Raw genomic sequence first — 25,221 nt, forward strand, 5'->3', positions numbered from 1 at the left:
AGTGAGATCCAGATACCCAAGAGATGACTGTGGAGGAACATTGTTTCATAGCTTAATAGCTATCCCTTCCTTTCCTTTTTTAAAATATTTATTTATGTATTTGGTTGCACTGGGTCTTAGTTGAGGCTCGCAGGCTCCTTAGTTGTGGCATGCATATGGGACCTAGTTCCCTGGTCAGGGATTGAATCCGGGCCCTCTGCATTGGGAGTGCAGAGTCTTATCCACTGCGCCACCAGGGAAGTTCTTATACCTTTATATTCAAGGATTAAAACAAACAAACCAACAAGAAGGCCCGACCACTGAGTTCCTGGGTATTGTTCCTTGGGATGGTAGTGAGATAATGTTTCCTCTTAAGTAAATTTATGAAGTTTAAAGTGAGTTGGCAAGGAACATATTGAGTTAAGACAGTGTGAAGGTTCCCTGGTAGGGAGGAAATTCCTGAAGCTGGCCCCTAACTGAAACTGGGAACACCAGGGCCATCTTGATGGGGACCCAGTCCTTGCCCTTGAGGAGCTGGTGCCAACCCATGTGGCCAGTGAACATGGCTGAAAGGGAGGGACCTGATAATCACCCAGAAGAAGGAGGACTGGGATGGGTGTGCTCTGGGTGTGGGAGAAACAGCCCCAACCGGAGTCAGGGGGCTGCCTCCCAGGACCCTTAAACTCCCTCTTGCAGTCACCCTCACCACCAGCTGGAGGTCTGCAACCTCATGGGCACAACTGAGCAGGAGGAGACCCTCCCAGGCCAAGCGCCCTGGATACTCCATAGTCCTCCCTTTGCCCAGCGTGGGGCAGACTCTGCCCACGGCCTCGCTGCTGGACGTCCAGCTCTAGGGCCCAGCCTGAGCCAGAGGGCCCTCCCCCTGTACCAGCCAGCCAGGCTCACCCTGCCTCCTGGGGCTCTGGGCGCACACAGGCACACTGGGAAAGGTCCCCAACTCTCATCTACCCTCCCGCCTTTCCTCCCCTCCGGATCCAGAAGAGATGCTCATGCCCACCGGCACCTTCCACGCCAGCACTTCCTTCCCTGGCCCCCGGGGGCGTGTGGGGGGAGTCCCAGTGCCCTGGGGTAGGGCACGCGGTGTGCCAGCCTGAGAGAAGCAGGGACTGTGGGGAGGTTCGGGCTCAGCCAGGCTCTCCCAGGTTAAAGGGGCCAAGGCAGGGCTGGCAGGGAGGGGTCCAGGCTGCCGGAGCAGGCAGCGGGGAGGCAGAGGCTCCAGACAGCGGACGTTTGCCCGCAGCCCTACGGATCACTACAGCCCCATAAATCTCACCAGGGTGGGCAGCGGTGGCAGTGGGGAGCAGGCTGCTGAGCAGGCCCGGACAGAGAGTGGAGCAAGGACCAACTCCTCCCTGCCTGGTCCAAGTCAGGGCTCCCCCTCAGGTGCCTGGGCACTGGCAGAGGGAGGGGTCACGGACGAGGCATGAGCTGGATTCTAGGGGAGGGCAGAGAGGGAAGAGGGGGTAGGAGAGATTTGCTATCTCTGAGGGGAGGTGGGGCTTTGATTTGAAAAGCTTTAGAATCTGTGTAAGAACCTTCAAGATCTTTGGCTTTATTTAACAAAGAAACAAGGCTCAGGGAAAGAGGTCCCTGCATAACACAGGAGTCCTACCTCCCTGCTCTGTACGGATTTCTCTCCTCTCTGTGGGGCCCCAGTAGACTGGGACAACTGGCCTGGGGTTCTGGGGTGGGGGCCATCCTGTTGGCCTTGGGAGAAAGAGGCCCTTGGGGGTCTGAGGGTTCAGGCCTGATTTATCTGAGCCAGCCCTGAGCACTTGAAGTCAGAACACTGGGAGAAAAAACCCCAGGCCAGAGGCACCCAGGATTTAGAGTCAGCTCCTTCCCTGAGGGGCCCTAGGTTAGTCATTCCTTTAGTTATCAATTCGGTCCACAAGCCTTTTCCCTCTCAGAGCCAGAGGGTACTAATCTGTAAAATGGGGATCTTGACCTCTAAACCCTGCTCCTGGACACTGGGTGAGAAGCTGGCAAGACAATGTGGAGAAAGCACATTGTTCTGAATTAAAGATATGCCTGGCACACGTCGAGACAGCAGGACAGGTTGCCCATTACTCCCGCGCCTGCTCCAGCCACCACCAAGGTCTCGAGCGACCCTGACCCTCCTCAGACTGAGCAGCCCAGCGAAAAGCCCAGGAGATGGATTGCAGTCTACAAGCAATAGGCTCTAGGTAGCAGCGGTCCTGAGCAGATCGATGGTTCCTGTTCACCAGTGGGGGGTCGGGGGGGAGGGGATGGGACTGGGAGGCCTTGAGGGGGTGAGCAGGACTGGGTTCTACTGGGACAGGGACATAGGAATTGGAAGACTCTGGAGACGCAGAGGCAGGGGGGTCTGAAGGCAGGGGAAAAGTGGGGAGACCCTGGAGGGGTAAGTAGAGCTGGGGTACATTGCTGGAAGGGGCACTGGGACTGAAGGCCCCTGAGGGATGGGGATTGGGATTCAGAGAGATAAGCTGGGCCTGGAGGGTTTGCCATCTCTCCAAGAATCCTCAAGGTGCAAGGCCAACTAGAATTTTTAAGTCAAAGATTCAAGCTACAGGGAAGATGCCCAGGAGTGATGAAATCCAGCTCAGAACGAGGGAAAGGGAAAGCGGGGAAGGGGGCTCTGGTCAACCAGTCAGTGAACCCCAAGAGGCTGGGATAACCAGGAAGCAGTGGGCGCCCCCCAGTGGCCAGCTGCGGATAAAGGCGCAGGTGCTTGGGAAGAGAGCGACATTGTTATTTGTTCCACCAACTCCAAATTCCACGTTTATTTATGAGCCAGATTTATTTTTATCCTCACTGCATTCTTTCACATGAGATCACTGTAACTCATGATGAGAATTCAGATCCCAAGGTTTCAGTAACACTGTCTCCTAAGCCATCCAGCCCCTCCCCACCTGGTGTCTTTACCCCAGATGTCACCATCGACTCTGCCCTCTGGCTGCCACTGGGCAACATCCACACATGACATCATCTTCAGAGGAAGAGAGTGTGGAGAAGAGGAGAGGGGGAGGGGGAGGGAAGAAGAGAGAGGAAGGGGAGGAAGTAGAGGGAAGAACAAAGCTACCAGCTACAGAGAAGAGAGGGCCCTCGCTGGGGCATCTGCTGTGTGGACCCAGAGTTCAGGACCCTGGCTCCCTCTTCCCCAGAGATGGGGAGGCTGGACAAGGCACCTCCCTTGGGGACCTGAGAGGCCCCACAGGTATGCCCCCATCCATTGCCTGGGCAGAGGTGGTGGTTGGGCACCAGCTCAGGGAGTCCAGAGGACCCTGGGGCTAGATCCCAGTGAGGTCCACAGGCAGGGCAAGGGAAGGGGGGCATGGAAATTGCTGGAAAGGTGGAAGGCCTGGCTCAGACCCCAAAGTGCCTTGCCTACACACACAGTCACACACACACACACACTTGAACACATGCAGTGCAAGGCTTCCCTAGTCCCACCGTCTGCAGCTAAAGCAAGAGGAGCCCGAGTCACCCAGGAGAAGCCCCGAGGCAACTGCCACCATCAATCGTCCCTGACAGCTCCATTCTTCTGGGCGGCCGTTGCAGTCAGGAAGCACACTGTGCTGGGAGGTCAGAGGCCAGAGGACAAAGGTCAAGCTTGGGAGAGGCTCCAGGAACTTGGATGAGGTGAAGGGATCACCCCTTCACCCCACCTCCCCCGGTGAAGTCGCTGGCCCCTTGGTCTCTGGGCGCCCCTGGCTCTGGGCACCCTGTGTGCCTGTGGCTCTCAGTCTGCTGTCTGTCTGTGGGTCCTTGGAGCAGAAGCCCATCTGTGTCTGTTTTCTAAAACCATCTTTTCCGCCCCATACCACAGCAACCAAAGTCATTTTCCGGGCAATTGCCTTTCTGTAAACATTCCTGTGTAATGTTCCCCCAAATTACGAATGCCCAGCACCCTGCTGAGTCTCCCTGTCACTCCAACCAGAGGCTCAGAGGTGGGGGCAGGTGGTGGAGGGGAAGGGGGACCAGAGGGGAGGCAGCGGCTACACTGAGGATTAAGGACAGGGCTTCGCGTCCAGCTCCTGGCGTGAACCCCCACACCTGGCCCCCATGTTTCCCCATTCTCCCCCAACCAGCCCCACTCCCCTGAAGGTCGGGCCTCCTCAGGAGAGCCTGTCTGGGCCGAGAAGGATGACAGAGGAGAAGGGGGAGGGGATCCCATGGAAGGGAGGCCTGGGAGGAAAGGGAAACTTGAAAGCATGGGGGTGATGGTTAGACAAGAAAGGTGACTCCCTGGAACCTGGGAGCACAGGGGCAAGGCCAGGCAAGCTGCCATCATTGGTCCCCAAGGAAGGCAGCTCCCCGGTCCCTGAGGTGTGAGAGGGAGGACACAGAAATGGGAAGAGGCCAGGTGGCGCCCACCCACCACTACCCGGGCGGCGCACTGGTCGGGGAAGGTGGGGGAGGTTAGAGGGCATCAGAGGCAGAGTGGTCCTTGGCTGGTGACACCGATGTCCCCTCCCTACCCCCCAGCCCTGACCTAGAGAGCCACCGTGGAGGAGGGCCTGGGGTAGGTCGATTCTCCTGGCAATACAGCAGGGAAGCCCAGGACCAGGGAGGCCGAGTGAGTTGAGTCACTGTGCGGACTCCCCGGGCTGGGGAAGGCGGGAAGAGGGGGAAGAGGACTGTGGCCGGTGACCCTCTGGACTTTTTACCCCCGTGCCCACGGAGCCCTGCTACCCACCAGCCTCCAGGGAAGCTGAGCATCCAGACCCAGATGGGGAGCGGGGTGGGGACAACAGAGCCCCAGAGGGAACCAGGAGTCTGGGGAGGGTGCAGGGCACTGCCCGTCACAGCTTCACGCAGGCAGGAAAACACGAACCAATTTGCGCAGATTTAAAACCCACCTAAGGCCACTTCGTTGGTAAACGAGTCGGAATCTAATTAGAGGAGCTCGTCAGGGCCAGGGGAGGGGGAGCTCACCTGCCTGGGTGTTGGCTGCTCCCAGCAGAGCCTCTGGGGCTTTCCCCAGGGAGAGAGAATTTGAGAGAGAGAGGGTGTTGGCCTTCCTGGGTTTACGGCGGGCACTGCCCCAGCCAGACGCTTCCTCTGCCAGCTCCTCCTTCTCACCCATCCACAGGCCGACTCTGTCCTGCGGATTCTGTCCACTTGCTCAGACTGGGAGCGCCTCCAGGGCAGGGCCCCTTCCCTCACACTGGGCACGTTGCAGGGCAGGGCCCATGCCTCCTCCCTCAGATTGGGAGGGGCTCACCTAGGACAGAGCCTTGTCTCCCCCTCAGACTGGGCAGGACCTGTGCCTCCTCTTTGGGGGGCCCCCTAGGGTAGGGCCCCTGTTTACCTCTTTAGGTTAGAAGCTCCCTCAGGGCAAGGCCCTTGTCTCCTCCCTCAGACGGGGGCCTCCTTGATTGCAGAGGTACCACTCTGCCCAGACTGGGTGGTCTTGTAGGACAGAATTAGGTGGGGCGAGGAGACTCACAAAGCCTCCTCAGGAGTGCAATGGGGGTCTGGGAACAGTCAAAGATGCCAGGCTGGCCTCAGTGCCATCTCTGCCAGCTGCCCTGGCTCTGCGTGGCCCTGGAGTCCTTGCATCCTTCTACCTGCTGCCCTCTCCCCCCGACTCCCCACGTCCACAGGGCACACAGCAAGCAGCCCTCTACCCTGGCGAGGTGAGGCCTTCCTCCCGTCGGCTCTTGGCTTAGTCAGAGCGGACTGATGTCTCGAGACTGTTTGGCTAAGCCCTGCCCAGCTTTCCCTCCAGCCAGACGCCCTTCACAGGGAAGGAAACCGAGGCCCAGAGAGCAAGCCTGAGTCATACAGGAGCTGGAAGCAGAGCCAGAAATGGAACCCAGGCATCCTGGCCCCCAGAGACAAGGACTTTTCCACCTCTCGCTGCCACGTCCCAGAAAGCAATTGCCAGGGGAGCCCCTCTCCAGGCCCCAGGCCCCAGGAGGGCAGAGACTGACAACCTCCCTAGGAGGAATCAGCGGAGAGGTGGAAAATGCCACAGCACCCGGGGCCCCAAAGGGAGAAGAGCTGCAGGTCACAGTCCAGTCGCACCCCCAGGCGCCTGCCCCAGCCCAGTGGCCGCTCACCACACAGAAACCAGGGTCTCCCACTCCCAGAACTCCCTCCCCCATCGACCATACACCTCAGACAAGACCCGCGCCTCCTGCGAAAGGGCCAACAAGCCAGCCTCTTGCCCAGAATTTCAGATATACAACCCTCCCTCTTCTCCCTGCAACCCTCCCCCCACTGCAGGCAAAGCTATGGCATTACCAAAAATCACTCAAATTGCAGGTGAGAAAGCTCTGCTCAAACCCAGCTCTGCCACTGTCTAGTTGTGTCACCTTGAGCAGGTCAGCAGCCTCTCTGAGCTTCAGTCATTTCATTTATTTGTTTTTTAACGGACAATACTCAGACAGGCGTGCAGGTTGTACACCGCAGGAAGGCACCGGCCTAGGGAGCGGGTGGGGACAGTTCCTTCCTGATCTGCCCCATCGCCTGACTTCCTTTCACGCCACAGTCAGAGTTTTATCAAATCCAGGCTGGTGGGGTTTGGATTTTAGCTACTAATGAAGATCTGGCTAATTGGCTTCTCCAGGAAGGGCGGAGGCGGGGATGCAAAGGGGAGCACGTCACCCCCCGTCTGAAGCCGACGCTGGAAAAGCTGGGAACAGCCCTGGCGTGTGCCCACACAGCCCGCGCTAACAAGCTAACTCCCGCCTGGCGTCTCCACCATCACGCGCCCAGGGAAGGTGTCCTGTCAGCTCCACATCTCCTTGGAGAGGCAGCAGAGAGGAACACAGGCCGGGAGGAAGGGAAGGAGAGGGTGGGAGGGGAGGGAGGCAGACGCCTGTCCTCCCAGCTCTGCCACGGCTCTGGGGAGCCCGCCAGAGCGCCTTCTCTCCCCAGGGGCACTCGAGCCTCAGGGTGCTAGGGCCAGGGCGGTGGGCGTGGACAAAGGGAACGTTACCACAGCCCTAAAGCTGCCTCAGGCTGAAAGCAAGCCCAGCGGGGGGCATCCTCTTCCCAGGGGGAGGGACCCCAATCTGTCGCAGGTGAGGGGTGGAAGCCCCACCCATCACCCCACCTCCCCACAGGGAAGTGTCGTCAACATCCAGGATTCATCGAGGGCCTCATAAATGCTGGACAGGAGCCTCTGCCCTACTGGACCCCTCCACATCTTCCTCTGAGACACTGCCCTTCATGGGTCAGGCTCTCTCTGGGAGGTTTTTCCTGACCCCGCAACCCCAGCACCCAGACAGCTCCCTCAGCCACTAGGACACTTGGGGTCCTGGTCCCTCCAGTCTCTAAGCACAGGCCACGCTGCTGCTCATCACGCGTCTATCAGCACGCCTGTGCCCTGTGGCACATGCCCACATGCCCAGCACAGGCTCACGGACATGTGCCCAGTCCTGAAGGCCTCCCCTGCACCCACCAGAGGCATCAACGCAGGCCCAGCCAGGACTGGGTCACTGCAGAGGTGCCACCTTGACTCGCCACTCTGCCATCTTGGATGCCACGTGGACACCCGGGGCAAGGTGCCTACGCACACACACATCATATACATTTACAGCCCCTCCAGCCCCTCAACAGACGCAGCGCGTGCGAGGGCTCCCTTGAGTGCCAGCTCCACGCATCTCCAGCTTGCAGTGAAAGACACTGGGGACCTCATTTGCGCATCCTGAGTCCAGCTACCCCTCAGAGAGGCAACTTCTTAGCTCCTCTCCTGCTTTGCCAAGCATTTACATTTCACATTCAAATACAGGCCACTCCACTCTCACCAATGTTTACCCAGCCAGGCAATGCCAAGGATTGAGATGCCCCTTCTGGACCTGGCACCCCCAACCCTTGTCTCCCTCTACAGGTGCTCAGCCTCCTGCCCCAGGGCAAGGGGCTAGCGGGCCTTGGACCACCTTCCACCTGTTGCCGGAGGGTGAAGGACAGAGCTTCTGGGCTGCGAGTTTCAGTCCTCACCTCACAGGTCAGCTACTCTACTGCCCTGCAAGCCAACCGGGAACAAACAGCTGAATCTGCATCCCATTCTGTTCCCTCCCTAGGGACGCTGAGGTTAGTACCAGGAGAGACTCTGGAGGACGGAAGATGGGGGGAGCCCAGAGAAGGCAGGAGGAGACAGAGTTTCCTGCCTGACTGCTGGGTCCAGGCTGACCTGGGAAGCCTGATCAGATTCCAGGGGCATCTTTCAGTTCTCCCTGTTGTCTAACCTGGGAAGCCTGATCAGATTCCAGGGGCATCTTTCAGTTCTCCCTGTTGTCTAACCTGAACCGTCACACCAGGGCAGGATCTGGGAAGGTGGCGCATGAGCTGGGAGGCAGGGGAGAAATACACAGTCTCCCTTTCCACCTGCAAAAGACTCAAAGACTCCAGCCTTCTTGTCTCAGTTAAATCCACCCATCCATCTGGAGTGATGAGGTTTAAACTCAGCACCAGGCTTGCTGGATGCTGTGGGGAAAATGGACCAACCGTGAATGACAGCACTCCTGATCCCCCTCCCACCCGCCCCCGCACGCGCACACACATGATGGTCCACAAGGGGCTCTGATATCCACTATTCATTCTGTTCTCAGAGTCCCCGTGTGAGGTTGCTCTCCCCCATTTTACAGTCAAGAAAGCAGAGGCTCAGGAAGGGGCAATTTGTCCACAGTCAGAATTGGTAAATGGAGACGCCTGGTCTCGACTGTGGGATTTCCAGCCTGGATCCGCCTTCTCTCCTCTACACCCTGCTGCCCCTGAGGAAGATGCTGATCCTGCCCCGCAAGGCATCCCTGAGTCTTTATCTAAGCCATTGGGCCAGAGCCCCTTGCATCCTCTCAGTCTGTCAAACTCCCTGAGAAGGGAACACTCAAACAGCCCCCTCCCCAGAGAAGCACAGAGACCCTCAACCCCATGCTTTTCCTGGAGACCGCACATTGGAAGAGCAGGGCCCCTTCCTCAGGGCGTGGCTGAGAGAGAAGGAGGGGCAGGGAGCAGAGCTGCCCCAGGCCACAGGAGCCCGGCCTGGGAAGGGGGTCCTGCCTTTCCACAGCCCTCCCCCCGTCCCTTAGTTTGGTACAGAGTCCTCCCAGCCCCTGCCACAGGCTGTGCCAAGGCAGAACTGCAAGTCCTATTTCAGGAATGCCATACAACCAGGACTTGGATACCTCCAGAAACAGAGAGCTCATTACCTCTAAGGCACCAATCATCTTGTGCAGCGCCTCCTTCCTTAAAAAGAGCCAGAGTCTACGCCCATGGTCCTCAGAGGGGCCCCGGGGCAGGTCATGACTTCGCTCTTCAGGGCAGAAGGAAGGCTCCTGATCCTGAATCTGCTCTCCTGAGCGCAACACCTCGTCCTTCCTTCTGTGGCCTGGCTTCAGCCCCGGGCCATCCGCACTGGCCTCGATTGGGTCAGCCCCATGGTGTCACCACCCCTTTTAGCTGGTGGCCTTCAAAACTGCTCCAATGGTCCAGATGAGGTCTGAGCAGCCCAGATGACCCCTCTCTGCCTCTGCTCTCACCAGCCCTCCTCCTGCCCCCAGCCTGTGTGCCAGGGGAAACAAATGCCAGGGCATACTCAACCCTGCTCTCGGACCAGAACGTACCTCCCTTACCTCCTGCCCCTACCTCTCAGGCCTCCCCTGACCTCAGGCCTCGGGGCCGACTTGACCCCTCCTGCCTGGGGTGGATGACTCTCCTGGCAAGGTTAGCTCAACCTGCCAGCTCCTTCTAGGCACTTCCCTCTGCTCTCTGCTGCCTGGCCTTGCTAATGTGATTCCAGGAGTAGGTCTGGGTCTTAGTCCCTTCCTGACAACTATGCCCCTGACAGCCACAGCCAGGCACATCCCAGCTCCAAGCACCAAAGTGTTGGCCCAGGAGTCTGAGTGGGCAGCCTGCTCCGCCCATGATTCTCTGGTTAGTGGCCAGAGGCCCTTGATACCCTGCCCGGCAGCCAGCCAACTCAGGGCTATGTCCAGCCACTCTGAGGACTGGAAAACCACAGCCCACACGATAACATCTGATGCATATTAACCACACAGTGCTTCCCCCTTGCTAACCTACTTCCTCCTCGCCAGACTCTGCCTTACTGCCAGAGGGTCCCAGGACTGGAAGGAGAGACTCCCTCAGCCCAGCCGCTTCCCACCACTCTGCCCCTTATCTGCATCCCAGGCTCGCACGGTGGCTAATTCTGGCATCTCATCAGACAGTAATTATGGGGGAATCAGCAGTGCTGTCATCTCTGCAGCTCGGCACCTGTCACCACGCTGCCATCCCCAGGCTGCTGGGATGGGACCGGAAGCTGAGGGAGGAGGAGTATCATGGGGGGAGGGGTGTCTGCTCCCTCCCTCTGCAGCCCTCACTTCCTTCAACCCTACCTCCCCACAGACACACAAAGCATGTCAACCAGGCGGCCACTGGCCACACCAGCGCTCCCTGGTAGCCAGGCCAGGTACTGAAAATGCACACGCCCTGAGTCACACACAGATGTGTCCGTGCCCGAACAGAGCAAGGAGGACCTGGCATGCCAAGGCTTGAGTCAAAAATTGCCCCTTCTCATAATTGTGACCTTGAACAAGTCATTTCACTTCTCTGGATGTCAGCTCCTCAACTGGCAAAATGGGGAAAACAGTGCCTAACCTGGGAAGAGGGGAAGAAATAAAGTATCTAGCACAGTGCCTGACACGTGTGTGATCATGTATTCACTCAACAAACAATGAGTACACACTTCCTACGCGCTGGGCAACGTGAAGATGCCGAGATAAATGAATCGCAGTCAGTTTAGCAAAGACCACACCGGGGCCACGCTGGGGCACAGGCATTTTGTTTGGCTGGTGGTGCTTTGTTTTGTTTCTTTGAATTTCAATGCCTTTAAGGAACACAGGCCCTCTTCTCCTCACCGCAGTCCTCACCATTCTCTATTGTCCTCATCCTCATTCACTCATTTCTGGCCCCTCACTGAGTTTGCTGCCCCAAGAGCAAACGTGAACTAGTAGGCTCAGTTATGTCCAGAACTGATGCCACGAGAGATGTGACAGAGCCATGGGCTCTCAGAGGGGTGAGCCTGGAAGTGGTCAGGCAGGGGCGCTGCAGGGAGGAGCAGAAGGGGGAGGTGACAAGGGGAGGGTGCTCCTGGAAGAGGAGGCGCAGAAGCAGAGGGTCAAAGAGGGAAAGGGGAGGCCCACTGGGAGCTGATGGAGACAGAAGCAGCTCAAGGGGTCCTTCCTAGTGTCGGATCTCTGGGCCCTGGGCTGCGGCACCTCCCTCTCTTCCAGAACATTTCCTAGGTGGGTCTTGTTGGTGGAGCTATGATGTGAGACCACGTTCCCTTGCCTCACAAGCATCATCTGCTGTCCCAGTCAAGTCACTGAGTCACTTCCCTGGCCCCGTGAAGAGGAACACAGCCCCCTTCTGGCTCTATACAGGTGTAAAAAGTAAATCGTGGAAGGGGCTGAGCTCCCTGCCTCTGGGAGTATTCCAGAAGAGGGTAAGTGAAAGAGGAGGGCGTTCAGGCCCCCTCCCTGTTCCCTGCCCCTGAGCCTCGGCCCCTTTGCTGTGTGTGTGTGTGGGGGGGGGGGGGGGGGCGCTGCGTGACCAGGACTTGGGTCAAGGGGAAAGCCTGCAGTTTCAAGTCACTCTGGCCTTCTCCTGGCAGCAGCCACCGACGGGGGAGGGAGGGGAGCAGCATCGTTGCTCTTTTAGGAAAACGGTAATTTTAATTAAGAGGCAGACAAACGCGCGCTCTGCAGATTGTCTCCGAGCAAAGTTATTAAAAAGCCATCAAGGCGTCGGCAGCCACAGTGGCAAGGAGGGCTGCCTCCCCCATCTGCCCGCCTGGGTTTGGGCCGAAGCATGCTCCAGAGAGGAGGGCTGGAGGATGCAGCGCCTGCAAACAGCCAAGACAGGGACGCTGCAGTCCCTCTCCCGACGGTGGGCAGGTGCAGCCCACGGACAGCACCCAGGGCACAGCCCGCCCAGCCCCAGGGAGGGGCCGGGGAAGGTGCAGACAGGGAACTAGCAGTTGGGCGGCCCCTGCGGCGGGCCAAGCTCTGGTCCAGCTGCTGCCCTTCCTGTATTCTTCTCAGCGAGCCTGCCACTTTACAGGCAAGGACACTGAGGCTCAGAGAGGGAAAGTGGACGCAGCTAGGACGTGGCTTACGTGAGCATCTGAGCCCAGATCAGGCTGACTCTCAAGTCCCAGTGCTCCAGCCTGCTGGTCCTGGGCACCGATGTGGGAGGTGGGTTCCCAGAGGCCCTCCTGAAGTGGCCCCAGCTCTGGCCCAACAAGGCTGCCCGCAGTCCCCAGGGTCACAGGGACCTGGGACCTCAGTCACTGCCCGCTTGGCAGGGACACACTAGGAGAGGAGTGCCATTGGGTCTGGGGACACTACAGGGACATGAAGTGCAGAGCAGCTGCCAGCAGGGGGAGCAGGGGCGGATGGGGCGCCAGTCGACAGAGGGTCACAGCCCTTTCCAGTCAGCCCGCCAGGCCACAGCCCCAGGCCCCACAACCCCTTAACCTCTATGCGCTCACCACTTAAGCGATGAAAGAGACTTTGCTGTCTTGGTCACTGTTGGCTCTGAGCCTAGCCCAGAGCCTGGCACAGAGAAGGTGTTAATAAATCTGTACGGAAGGAAGGAAGGAAGGAAGGAAGGAAGGAAGGAAGGAAGGAATGGATGGATGAACGAATCAATGATTGAATAAATGAAATGCGATCACAGGTTTACAAGTGCCTAGAATCTAAACAAAGCTGTACTTAGGTCGATGTGGTCCCATCTTCTCCCATCCCCCGCTCTGGCTGACGCTGGAACATGGGCTGCCCCCGAAAAGAAGGGCCCCTTGCTCCTGACTGCCTCTCCCCAGGCGGCCCGACCCCTCAACAGAGGGCTCCCGTCTCCTCCCCCCTCCCCCAGCCCCCGCTACACAGAGCTTTGCAGCCAGCACACACATATACATGCACACGTGTTTGCTTGCACACACGAACTCACATGCACACACGTGCACACGGGACACATTCTCTGCCAGGCAAGGTGCCCTCCCCAGAGTCAGGTCTCTGCTGCCCCCTCCCTGGCAAAGGCCTGGGCCCACCAGGGGTAGCCCCCTCCCCCATTTCTGGCCCTCAAGGCTCGGGAGAGGCACCAGCTAGGGAGCTGAGGGAGGCAGGATGGTGGGGACAGGCCCCCCTCCTGGCTTACCAACCTGGAGACTTTAAACAGAGGGAACAGAGTCCTGGAGGCTTCCCTCCCGCTGCACGCTGGAGCCCTGGGTGAGGGACAGGAAAGGAGGAAAGTCGTGAATGATTGCCCAGATCCGGAGGAGAGGAGCTGGAGAGAGGAAGGGGCCGGGGCAGGGCTCCCAAAGTGGGATGGGCCCGTCAGGGGCCTTGGGGGAGAAGGGAACAGAGCAGAGCAAGGTGGAGCCTTAGGGGCTGTCCCTTTGGGGTCGCTGAGGGCTGGGGGGCAGGCAGGACAGAGACTGGGTGTTGGAGGAAGAGCAGGGGCTGAAGGGGCAGAGACACTGGTGGGAGACAGACAGGAGGACAGACAGCAGGACAACACAGAAAACATATGGGTCCCCAGAACGGGGTCCCCAGTATAGACAGCCAACAAGCCAGGCCTGGTTCTCCTCCCAGAAATGGGTGCACGCTCTTTACTGGGGACCCATACAAGACCCCAAATGATAGCACCTTGGAGGGCCCATCTGCCTCCCCCAGCCAAGGACACCTCATTCTGGAAGGTTGGTGGGTTGAGTCAGAGGGGTCTTCCTTGCTCTGCTGACAACCTCCTCCCAGCCCAAGAGACCCCCATCTGCTCCACTCACCCGCTAACCCTGAGGAAGGCCCCCTCCTCTGCCTGCAGCAGAGGAAACAGAGGTCCTTCACACCCGACACGCGCACACGCTCTTGCCATGGTAGGGGTTGTGCAGGAAAATGACGTCCCTGCCCACATTGCCCAAAGCCCTGTGCCCAGCTCCTGCCCCCATGCTCACCCAATCCTCAAACTCTCAGGGCAGGGCCCCCCTCAGATGTCCATCACGCTGCCTCCCTCTCACTCTGCAGGAAGTCCTTCTAACTGTACTCTGCCGCCCTCGTGCTGCAACTCCTGTCTGCTGCCTTTCATCCTGGGGTGCGCGGCATTAAGACCCTTCCTGCACGGAGACACTGCGGCCCGGGCACCCTCTTGGGCCCAGCTCTCACTTGGCTGGCTCAGACCCATCCACACCCACATCACGTCTGGCTGCAAGCATCCTCAGAGCCCCCTGCCCATCTCATGGTTCCAATTTTCCCACCGATTACCCAAGACGCAGGCATCCCGGGGAGAAGCAGCTGTTGTACCCAGATGTTGGGACACTGGGGGAAGAAATCAAGAATGTTCAGTAACATATCTAGCCCCAGAGGGCTTCCTGGATGAGGCAGGGGGGGATGGGGATGGGCACGGAAGGGGCAGGTGGACAGAGGGGCGCAAGGTGGGAGTAGGAAGACCCAAGAGGCTGTCTCCCTTCTCAACACCTGCCTCAAGTGGCAGCCCCAGGGGCCCAGCTCCACACAGGATGGGGTGAGAATCTGGGTTTTAGATAAGACTAAAGAAGCTTTCTCATGTATGTCCCTTCTTCCTAGGAGAACAGCCACCCGATCATTCATTCAACTGGACAGTGAGGATGATGAAGACGAAGAGGTTACTATTTACTGAAAGTTCACAATGTGCCTGGAACTCTGCCTAAATTACCTCATTTAATCCTGGTACTCACCTTGTGAGGAAACCACTGCCCCAATTTACCGATGAGGAAACTGAGTTTCAGAGAGGTGAAGGAACTTGTCCAAAACCACACAGCGAATGAGTATTGGGGCTGGGATGCCAGCCCAGATCTGTCTGACTCCACAGCCTGAGCTCTCGACCCCTGAGCTGAACTGCTTCCCTTCCATCCTCCGCAGGCTTTGGCTGTCTCCCATTCAGTGCCCTGCCCCCTGGGAAGTTCTGCCTAAAGTCTAACCTCTTTCCATCCCATGCTCCAGCATAAACTATTTTTATGGACAAGTGGAGGAGAAGGCTTCGCTTCAGTCTCTTTCTGCCTCATCCTAGGAGTGGGAGGCAGATAATTCCAACCTTAGGCTGCAAATTGCCCAGGGACCAGGGGTGGAGGAGGAGCTCCTGGGTTCAGGATCTCCCGAGCTTCATCTTTAAGTGACTTCTGGCTCTCCGGGAGCCCCCTTCCTACTCTCCTACCTGCATCACGAAAGAGGCTCCAGGAAGCCCCTCAAAGATCTCTTCTCATTTTAATATCCAGAAATCTCCCGAGCACTCATGCTAGGAAGAGCCTAAAATGTCGAGGGAAGCAAAGCGAGAGTCACTGTCAGTCCTAACAGCTCCGGCTTTTCCTCAGAGTCCCAGCTTTCCACTTAGAAGGAGGCTGGGACAAGAATGGGGACTCATCAGGCCAGCCTGGCCACTGGGAGGGGGAGGACAAGGCAGGGGACAGCCCCAGAGAGAAGGCAGAGAGGCCCGGATGTATCTGCAAGGGCTTCAATGAGCCGTGGAACGCCTTCCCAATGAACTGGGATCGTTAATTCTTCCCCAATGAGGCAGATGCTGGTGCCTGGGGTGACGCCACAGATGCCTGCTGTGCCTGCAATTATCAGCCGCCCTGGGGTGGAAGGAGATGGCAGGACACACCCCCCACTGCCTCCTAGGCTCTACACAAACATCTCCAGCTAGGGCCGCTCCGTGGGGGTCTCGGGCTCCGGGGGCCCCCCTGTGGGCCCCCCTGTGGGCCCCTGGGCCTGGGGTCTCCACCATGCTCAGTGGCTGGTGTGGAAAAAGAGGTCAGGGTGCTGGGATGGGAATGTTTGCAGAGGTGAGGAAGGCAGGCATGTGAAGATCCAGCTCCTTTCCAGTCTTAATGCTACTCCATTCCGGGATATGCAGGCAACTGGACCAGGTGACTGAGGCTACCAGGAACCAGTGAAAGGTTGTGGGGGGAGATGAGCCACCAGCTGGAAGTGCCTCTGCAGAAGAAAATATGGACTGGATTATGGTCCCTTGTTGGAACGGAGTGCAGCAAAGCTTTTTTTTTTTTCCCTGGGGTGGGAGGAAAACAGACGGTAGCTGAATTCTATAGCCTCTCCCTTACCCATCCTCTGGGCTGAGAGGACAGATTTAGGCAATGTGTGCCTTCAGAGCAGGAGGGACTGTTGGTAAGGCATGCGCAAGCGCACGAAAGCACCAATGTTCTCTTGGGTCAAATCTCCATTTTTCCTGGTTTAGCTGGAGCTGGGAAGTATTATTCCCACCCTCTGTGTGGCCAGGCACGTATTATCTCAGGAGAGAGGAGGTAGGTAGAACCTGTGACAGCTGGAAGGGACCTTAGAGATTCTCTAGTTCTACCCTCTTCTCACACCAAGGACACAGAAGACCAGAAGGGGCAACTAACTTGCCTAATGTCACACAGCAGTAGGGGAGGCAGAAAACCTGACACCGCTCCCATGCTTGCTCCTTACCCTGCACTTGACCTCTCTGCCCTGGGGGATCAAAGACTGACTTCCCTGTCCCCCTCTCTTCCCTGGCAGCTCTGAGTCCTTGTCATTACAGCCACAAGAAGATTAAACTGGATCTATCAATTTCCTTAGGATAGCCCAAAGGTCACCTCAAAGGTCATGCCAACCAATTCCCTGCCCCTAGGTGCAACACTAGCCTACTTGCGCTCATATACACCTATCACTGAGGTAAAAGATGCAAAAACACCCCCTCGGAGCAACCACCCTTCATGTACCGGGAGGTTTCCTTCCCATCTAACCTCGATTCCTCCTGCTGCAGCGTGGGCGTGTTTCCTCTCAAGCTGTCCTGTACAAAGACAGGGGGAGGGGGAGAACAGAATTCTCGGCCTCCAAACCCTTCTGTCTGCCCACCTGCAGCAGAGAGGAGGAGGGCAGGGTGTCCCAGGGTGGCTGGGCCCTGAGCCCAGGGTGCGCGTGGGGCACGAGAGCTGCGGTGGGGAAGCAGCAGCCTGAGTGTGGCAGAAACAGCTCTTCTGGGAATTGTCCTTCCGACTCCCCATCCCCTGCAAAATCCTGCGTCTCAGGGTTAAGGGAGGGTCTTCTCTGGGTTCGGAGACATTCTCTCCCTCCCCATACCATTTATTGAGTGTGTATTATGTGTCAGACACGGTGCTGGACATTTTCATCTACTATTTCACTTAAGCTTCACCACAACTCTGTGGTCAGAAATGAATCTGCCCCCTGAGAAATCAGTTCCTCCTTGAGACTACATCTAACCTCGATCCCTCTTGCTGCATCTCCTCTGGCCCCGTCCTCCGTGGCGGTGGAGAGGAATTTTGCCCCTCACCTTACTCCGTGGCCCACCTTACCTTCTCCAGGCTGCCAACCTTTACCCCAGTCTTGCCCCACGTGATGGGCATTATGGGGGCGAAAGGAACCGAGGCAGCTTGGGGGCGGGGATGCAGGGTGCTGCCCTGCGCCAGACACAGAGTATATACCACGTAGCAGGGGAGGAGGCCTGTGAGATCCGTCCGGGCGGAAGGAGGTGGGTGCAGAATTGAGGGCCGCAGCTTCTCCCTGCCTGTGACCCTTGCAGGGAGCACGGGGCCTCCCCTGTGGTTTGCTGACCAGACAGGGCCCAGACTTGCAATGATCCTGTTCTCAGGGACCATCCCTCAGGTCCAAATTCCAATCCACACATATCCAGAGCCCAGGGGCCTGAGCAGAAGTGGGCAGGGCACAAGAGGACAGGACTTGACCTGGTCTGTGGGAGGCAGCCGAAGCCAGAGGAGGGACTCTTACACCTAGCTAAGCGCATCCAGAGAGTGCGCGGACCCTGAGCCCTCTGCCAGGTTCGGTGGGGTTTCACACACCCTGTGGTAGCCACAGGCAACTGCAGTGAATTCACAGCCACTTGGTTTCCCCATTTGGACTTTTTAGAGCAGGAGTGATGAGGGCCGGGGTCCCCTCCACGAGGGCTATCACCCCACGCTGCCTCTAGCATGGCTGGAACACAGGAGCCACCTCCCCAGGGAATTCTCAGCCCTCGGCTTCCATCCCTCTGGGAGATGCCAGCAGTGACAGCCTGGGCCAATGGGCAAGGGGAGTCGGAGTGGTGGGTGGGACTCTGGTCCCCGTGGGCGGCACCCTCCCCCTTCAAGCAGGCACCATTAATATATGCAAAGCATATGCAAATCACCCAGAAGAGAGACACAACATCGGTGGAATGTCAGAAGAGACCTTGCAGAGGAGCCAGCCCGTGCCCCCTCATTTCACAGGTGAGGAAAGAGGCCCTCCCAGGAAGGGACTTGCTCAAGGTCACGCAGACATGTGGGTGCTGAGGAAGGATCCTAACGAGGTCCAGTGCTCTTTCCATGACAGTCTTGTCTTTCATATGGGGGGCTTACAAGACGGTGAAGGGGGTCACAGGGCCTGTACAGGGTTCCCTCGGACCCCTCTCTTCCTTCTCTGAGCCTGGGTAGTGGGTGTAGGGGAACCATGGGCACGGGTGGCAATGATGCCTGGGACAGTAGGTGACCAGAGGTGTGGAGGGGCCAGAGGCCGGAGGCATGGTTTGCGGCAGCCCAGCAATAGAAGGCGGCAGGAGAACTTGAGTGTCTGAAGCCCAATGTCAGGCCAAGGTGCCCGCTGTGTGCAGGGAGGGGATGGCGCCCTCACTACACACACACCTCTAAGTGCTCAGCAGCCCCCTTCCGCCTGGACTCTGATGACTATGACACCTGCCAGGCCACACCAGTCAACTCGGGCCCGTCCCTTCCATCCCCTGCCGTGGCTACAGCTCCTGTCTCCCCCCTCCCCCACAACAACGTGGCTTCTCAACCTTCCAGACAGTCCTAGAAAGCAGGACAGATGCTAAGGAAAGAAGACAGGCAGATAGGAGGGGGCAGACGGAGAGGAAAGGGGAGACTAAGGAGCAGAGGAGGGGAGACAAAGAGGAGTGAGAGCGGGAAGGGCAGAGCAGGAGAAATGGAGGGGCAGGGATGCGGGGCACCAGGGGGAAGAAAGTGGGGGAGCCTGGGGAGAAGAAGGGGGGACATGGGAGCAGTGGAGCCGAAGCAGGGCTCCCAGGCTCCGGAACTGAAGGACAAGGCTTGAGCCCAAGCAAGGGGTGTAGGAGCCCCATCAAGGCCTGAGACTGTCCGGCAGGAGTCGGGACAGGGTCTCTGCCCCTCTGCCCACCTCCCCAGCAAATCCCCCGGCTGCCAGGAAATCAGTCCTCCCTCCTCTGCCTCCCTCCTGCTCTCCTTCCCTCCCTCCCTCCCTCGGGGCAGGCAAGCGCTGCTTCCCAGCCAAATCCAAAGCCTTCATCTCTGCTTTTCAGAGCTGGGAATGAAAGAAGGGGAAGCAAGTGCAGCCCTCAAACCCGCTGACGGCCAGATTTTTATTATCTTTGCTCGAATGGGCCCTAGGAAGCCAACAAGGGATTCTTCAAAGAGCATCTGAGTGGCTCATTGAAGCCTGCACCTGCATCAGCCCACCCAAGGCGGGCAGCCAGGGCTTGGGCTGGGGGGTGGGGGCACAATCTGCCCCCCACCTCCCACCAAACCCAGAGACCAGATGGAAGGCTGCCAGGAGCCTCACCCTCAGTTCCCTGTGCCTAGGCAGGGGCCACTCAGTCAGGCAGCCAGGCTCAAAGGCCAGGCCCAGGCCCACTGAGCCTCTGAGACAGTCTCTGTCCCTCTCCGGGCCTCGAAGACACAAACGAAGGAAGAAATCGGATCTCCTTGCCAGGGTTTGGAGGAGATAAGTGCTTGGGATTCCTCGAAAGCGAAGCTTTAATGGCAAGCTCCGGATCCTTCCCCTGAACTCTCTGTCTGCCCCCTCAGTGGCCTCCTGTCTGCTTTCCAACCAAGCTGCCCCTCCATTCCTGAGCCCCATGCCCACTACTCAGGATAATCTTCGAACCCCAAACACAGCTCCCTCAGGGCAAATCCTCAGCCTCACGTCCTTTCTTTCCCCAAGACCTAGCCTGGGGTGGAGATGGGGCCAAAACAGATCTGGTACTTCAAAGAGCCCAGCCCCCTCCAGCCTAGGCTTGGGTTTTGCCAGAGAAAGCCAAGGTTCGAACTGGGCAGATGGCAGCCATGCCAACATCACCCCCAGCTCTGACCACACCGGTGAGATCGATGCCCACAGCCAAAGAAGGAATCAATGGTCCTAATTAAACCTTTTTTTCCCAGGGTGGGTCCCTGGCTAGGGAGAGGGAAAGAGAGAGATCATCTCAGGCTCTGTATCGCAGCACCCAGCTCTGCACCCTGTACATATTTAAGAAACATGGAACCCTGGATTCCCAGCAGGAATCAGGCCATGAAGACCCCAGACCCCATCTCCTCTGCATTAGGCAAGGAGGCAAAGAGAAAGCATGGGGTGGGGGCAAGCCTCCCAATGGTTCATTCCCAGGGACCCTTCCCCTAGAAGAGCTCCCCATCTCCACTCAGCACTGCCTGAGGACCACAGTTGCTTCTTCCTGATCTCCAGAGCACATGGGGACCTGCTTCTCCATCCCGGCCCTGAGGGTCATCACAGAGAACTGGGCATCATGGTAAGGGCGGAAGAAGCAGGGCTGGGGGGTGGGGGGTGAGCACTGGACAAAGACCCTCTTGTCCCCAAGGCACGGTGGCAGGAAGCCAGGGCAAAGCCTTTGCACTTGCTGCCAGTGGTGCCTGGGTGCCAGGCAGTCTGGGTGGAGGGGGTAGCCTTATTCTTGGAACCCCCTCCCCTTATGCCCATCCCTTGCTTCTACACTAGGCCACCAGCTAAGTCTCTGCCCCAGCAACTCTCAGCTTGCCTGGGGCCTTCCTTCCGGTATGAATGCCGGACACTGACACTTGCCCACGGTGGCCCCAGACCAACCAGAACCAGCAAAAGACCTCACACATAAACCATAACTGCCCCCCACATATGCACACAGGCACAACCATGCCAGAAACCACCACCATCACAGCTGCCACCAACGATGACGAAGCCCCACATTTTCACAGTGACAGTCTCCATCAAATGTACCATCAATTCTTTAAGACCAGCAAGAGGGATAGGGAAGGGAATGAGAGAAACTGAGGCACGGAGTTAGATAGCTAAGCAGTTGGCTCAAGGTCACCCAGACCAAGATACCCAGAGTTGCAAAGAAGGCATCCTGTCCCTGCCCCAAAGTGCTCAAACCCAACACCAAGGAATATTCAGGTCCACAAGCCTGGAAGTCTGGTCATCTACACCCCACTCCCAGCCCTCAGCTGTTTCTCCCTCCCCAATACAACAGTAGCTCCAACATCCTTTGAAAGGCTAGGAACCCACTTCCCTTAAAGTTGGGGGCTGCAAGACCTCCTGGTTCCCTAGTATTTGGGCAGAGGGACTGACTGCCCGGGAACTCCTCCTCGTACACTCCCTGTTCTTGCTCACCTGGCTCCCCTCGGCCCCCGGGGTCCCTCGGTCCAGCCTCCTCCCTGGAAGATCGGGCGCTGCCCTCCGCTGTCCTCTCCCACCAGGCCAGGGCAAAGCGCCGGAGGCACTGCCAGGGCTGCATGGGGAGGGGTAGGGCGGGGGGGCTTGCACCAGCAGCCGCACACGCCCCGCCGGACCCTGCCAGCCGAGCTGCGGAGGCACCCGGCCGGCCCCCTGTGCTTCCACCAGCATCCTGCTGCCCCCACCGACAGGACTCGGAGCTGGCCCGGGAGCTTCTGACGTAGCAAGGGGGTGCGTGGGAGGGGAGGGGGGGCTTAGCGCGGCCCCTCCCCAGCCCCGCCCTCTGACACTCAGCCTCCAGCAGTCCCTACCTCCTCACTCACCCTAGATGCTCTCCCCAGCTGGGGGCGCCCTCCCCTGCCCTCTGGTCTCTGCAAGGGGAGGGCTTAAGATCAAATGGCCCCTCCCCCAGCCCCTCCCTCTCGTGGCCCCTCCCTACCCGCCAGCCTAGCGGGGAGCGGGTCCCCAGTTTCTGCAACTGCTGCCTAGGCTCCCAGGTCTCCAGGGCTAGGGCCTCGAGGTGACGGGGGGGGGGGGAATACAGGCTTGTATCCCGGCAACGCAACCAACCCTGGAATATACTCATCCTCTTCCTGCCCTGGGGGGCTGGCACAAAGCGCCTACCACCACCATCCAAGGGCGTGCACCCCATTCTGGGACCTGGGGGAAAGAGGCCTTTGATGCTCCCACCACTTCTCTATCCCCTTCGCCTCTTCCCCATCCTCCTCTTCCTCCACCTCGAATGGACCACTGCCCTCCCCCACTCTCCTCACCATCCACCCCCCTTCCTCTTCTCTCCCTCCCCCCTCTACACAAACCCCTTTAAATTTTAACCCCTCGGGCCCCCTTCTCCGGGCCTCACGAGGCCCTCCCCACCCGGTCTCCAGCCTCGCCAATGCAGGACCCCCTCTCTGGTCCCAGCACTCCTCTCGCCCAGGTCCTTCTCCCAAGCCCGGTGCGCCGCGGTCCCCTGCCCTTCACACACCTGAGCCCCGAGCATCCCTCGCCCCGCCGGCCGCTGCCTCCCCGGCCCGGCCGCCGCCCCCGCCCCCGGCCGAGGGGAAAACACACAAAGAAAACAGAAATACCTTCCACTTAAGCATGGAGGCACATTAGGAAGGAGAGAGACAGGGACATGCCTTGGGACGGAGCGTTCCCCATCGGGCGGGGGCGCAGGGGGCGGGGGCCCCGGGCCGGCCTGCCTGACGCTCGCCCTCTCGCCGCCTCGCGGGCTCCTCGCTGGGCCCCAGCCCCGGGGCGCGGTGCCAGGCGGGCGGGCCTGGGGCGCGGGCACCGCCGGGGTGGACCAGCTGGGAGGGCGCCGGCGGCCGGGCGTGTGGGTGCGCGCGCGCGCGGGCGTGTCACCGAGTGTGCGAGAGCGAGTGTGTGTGTGTGTGTGTGAGTGTGTGTGTGTGCGCGCGCGCCGGCGCGGGTGTGTCACTGCGGGCGGGAGCGCGCGCGGCGCGGGCACGCGCGTGTGGCCGGAACGTACAAAGGGCCGCCGGGGTGCCGCGGAGCTGGGAGCGGAGGGGGCCGGAGCCTCGCGCCCTCCCCTTTCCCGGCGGGATCCCGCGGCGCGCGGCCCGGCCGGGGGTGCGGGGCGCGCTCACGCTCCCCTCCTGCTGCACCTGCTTCTCCCATCCCGCGCAATCCTCAAGCCATGATAGAGACAAATGCCTAAAGCCTGGGGCTGGCCTCGGAGGAGGGGGTGCACCTCGAGGGTGCGGAAACTTCTCGGTCCCCAATCTGGGGCGCGCCTTGGGATGGAGAAGCATTCGGGGAGGGACGGGGCAGAGAGGGACCGCGGGACTGCTCTTTAACCAGGGTGACCTCCGAAAGCCACAGCCGCCCTTTGCAGGAAGAGTCTGGACCCTCCTCTGCCGGGACGCCCCCCTCGCCCTCTCCTTGGACCTGTCTCAGCCTGGGGGACCCGGTCCCCCGGCGCCCCCTGCTGGGCTGTCTCCTTGCCCCCAGCTCGGGCTGCGGCCCCTCCTGCAGGCGTCGGCTGCAACTGCAGGGGCCAGTGCAGAGTGAGGGAGTCTGCCAGTCGGCTAAGCAGGACCCCAAAGGAGGGCGCTCCAGCTCCTGCCCCTTCTCACACCTCACTTGGCGACACCCTTGCCACCTCTACCGAAGCCTGCAGAGCACCGGCGCTGCCCCGCGCCTGCCTTGCTCCCACCGCCTCCCTGTCCCACCTTGGCCTACCTCTTGGCTCCACAGACTTCTCTGGGTTACTCTGTCCCCTCCTCCTCCTGTCCTGGTTGCTTGCTCCCTCTCTCTCTCCGCTTCTCTGTCCTGTCCCTTCTCTCCCAAGCTTCTCTTGGAGAGGGGAAGGCGGGCCGAGTCCCCTGCTCCTTTTATTTACTTCCGGTAGTCCTAAAGCCACCTTAGAGGAGCAAGAAAGGGGCACAGCACATCTCTCCGCTGTAGGCCACCAGGCAGAGTGGCAGGCAGGCAGAGAGGCAGGACAGGAGACCCCACCCCAAGTGGCCCAAATGACAAACCGGTTTCCCCACTTCCTGGTCTACCCAGTTTCAGCCTTAATCCAAGCTCTCCCACTTTCCTTCCCGCCCCCAGGCCTGCCCAGAGCCAACCACATGCCTGGCTCAGGGCAAGTCTGATGCCCCTTAGAGATTAATCTCCAGTTGCAGTAACTTAGGTGGCCAGGCCAGGGGAGGAGGAGGAGGGGCCCTTCCCAGCTCCAGCTTGACAGCTCAGGAGGGCAGCCAAGAGCCGTGTCCCGGACACACCGTCTGGACACACGACCCCAACCGTCGGCACCCTGACTTCTTCCCTCCTGGGCCAGCTCCCTCTCCCTCTGCCAACTGGACGGTGCCCATCTTTTGGCCTCTGAGCTTGCTGTGGGCACTCATCCAGCTCCCTGCCTGGCTGCCTGCCCAGGATGGGCATGGGAGGCAGCAGGCCCTGTGTAGGGGAGGGGTCGGCAAGGGGAGGGGCGCTTTCCCCTCAGCTGCGTGGACACCACCTCCCAAGCCTCTCAGAGCCCAGAGCTGGGGACCCACATTGCTGCTCCTCCATCCAGGCCCCCAACTCAACCACACAGGATGTTGCCCCTCCCCTCCCCTCCCCTCCCCCTCAGGTTCCCCCGATGAGACAAGTTCTCCTCCCTTCCCCACACTGTGCCCACCTAAGAGGAAGGGCATCAGCAGGTGCTTCACCCATATTCTCTCATTTAAGCCTCTCAACAACGCTGCGGAAGTAGCTGTTTTCATCCCCGTTTCAGAGAGTAAGGAGTTGAGGCTCAGAAAGGCATCACCACTTGCCCAATCTAAGAGCAGCAAAGGTGAAATTCAAACCCAGACTTGCCTGACTCCAAAGCTCCCAGCCTCTTTTTCTGTCACCACTACCATCTCCTAACCCTGCGGGCTGCCAGAAGCAGGGGCCTAGCATCTGACACATGTTCCGTGACCAGAAAGGAAAGGAAGAGGGCTAGGCTCAGGAACATGGCTGAGGGTTAAGACATACAGGTATTTATGTCAGGGTTAGGGGACAGGGCATTATCCCCTGGATGATGACTGGAAAGTTGCTTGTTCTGTCACACGCAGGTTATTCTGGCCTTTACACTAGATGCCCAAAGCCACTGGCTCAGGGACTTGGGGAGGGAGGCTCTGCGAATTAGCCCCCAGAGATTGGGAATAATTCCAAATATGTCAGCAGGACAGTGTATCCATCAGTCCCCATCCTAAGGTGACCTCCTGCATCATGAAGCCCCCCCCCCCCCCATAGTGAGGAGCTTAAATCAGATTCAGGTCACATTTTTTTATTTGCGTAGCTCACT

At 59.1% G+C, this 25,221-nt stretch overlaps 1 protein-coding gene across 4 annotated transcripts in view; it reads right to left on the minus strand.

The window, feature by feature from the left end:
• The window catches only part of SRCIN1 (SRC kinase signaling inhibitor 1), a 71,278-nt gene extending 47,437 nt beyond the window's left edge, over positions 1–23,841 (minus strand). For 3 of the 4 annotated variants that reach the window (XM_057717099.1, XM_057717098.1, XM_057717101.1), the window contains exon 1: positions 21,360–21,614. In XM_057717099.1, the coding sequence (XP_057573082.1) occupies positions 21,360–21,483 (124 nt within the window). In that variant the 5' untranslated portion in view covers positions 21,484–21,614. Of the gene's footprint in view, positions 1–21,359; positions 21,615–23,627 lie in introns of those variants that run through there. The other variant, XM_057717100.1, reaches the window with a different exon arrangement.
• Positions 23,842–25,221: the final 1,380 nt, after the last annotated feature.

The sequence above is a fragment of the Hippopotamus amphibius genome, chromosome 17 (genome assembly GCF_030028045.1).
Source record: "Hippopotamus amphibius kiboko isolate mHipAmp2 chromosome 17, mHipAmp2.hap2, whole genome shotgun sequence".
Classification (NCBI taxonomy): domain Eukaryota; kingdom Metazoa; phylum Chordata; class Mammalia; order Artiodactyla; family Hippopotamidae; genus Hippopotamus; species Hippopotamus amphibius.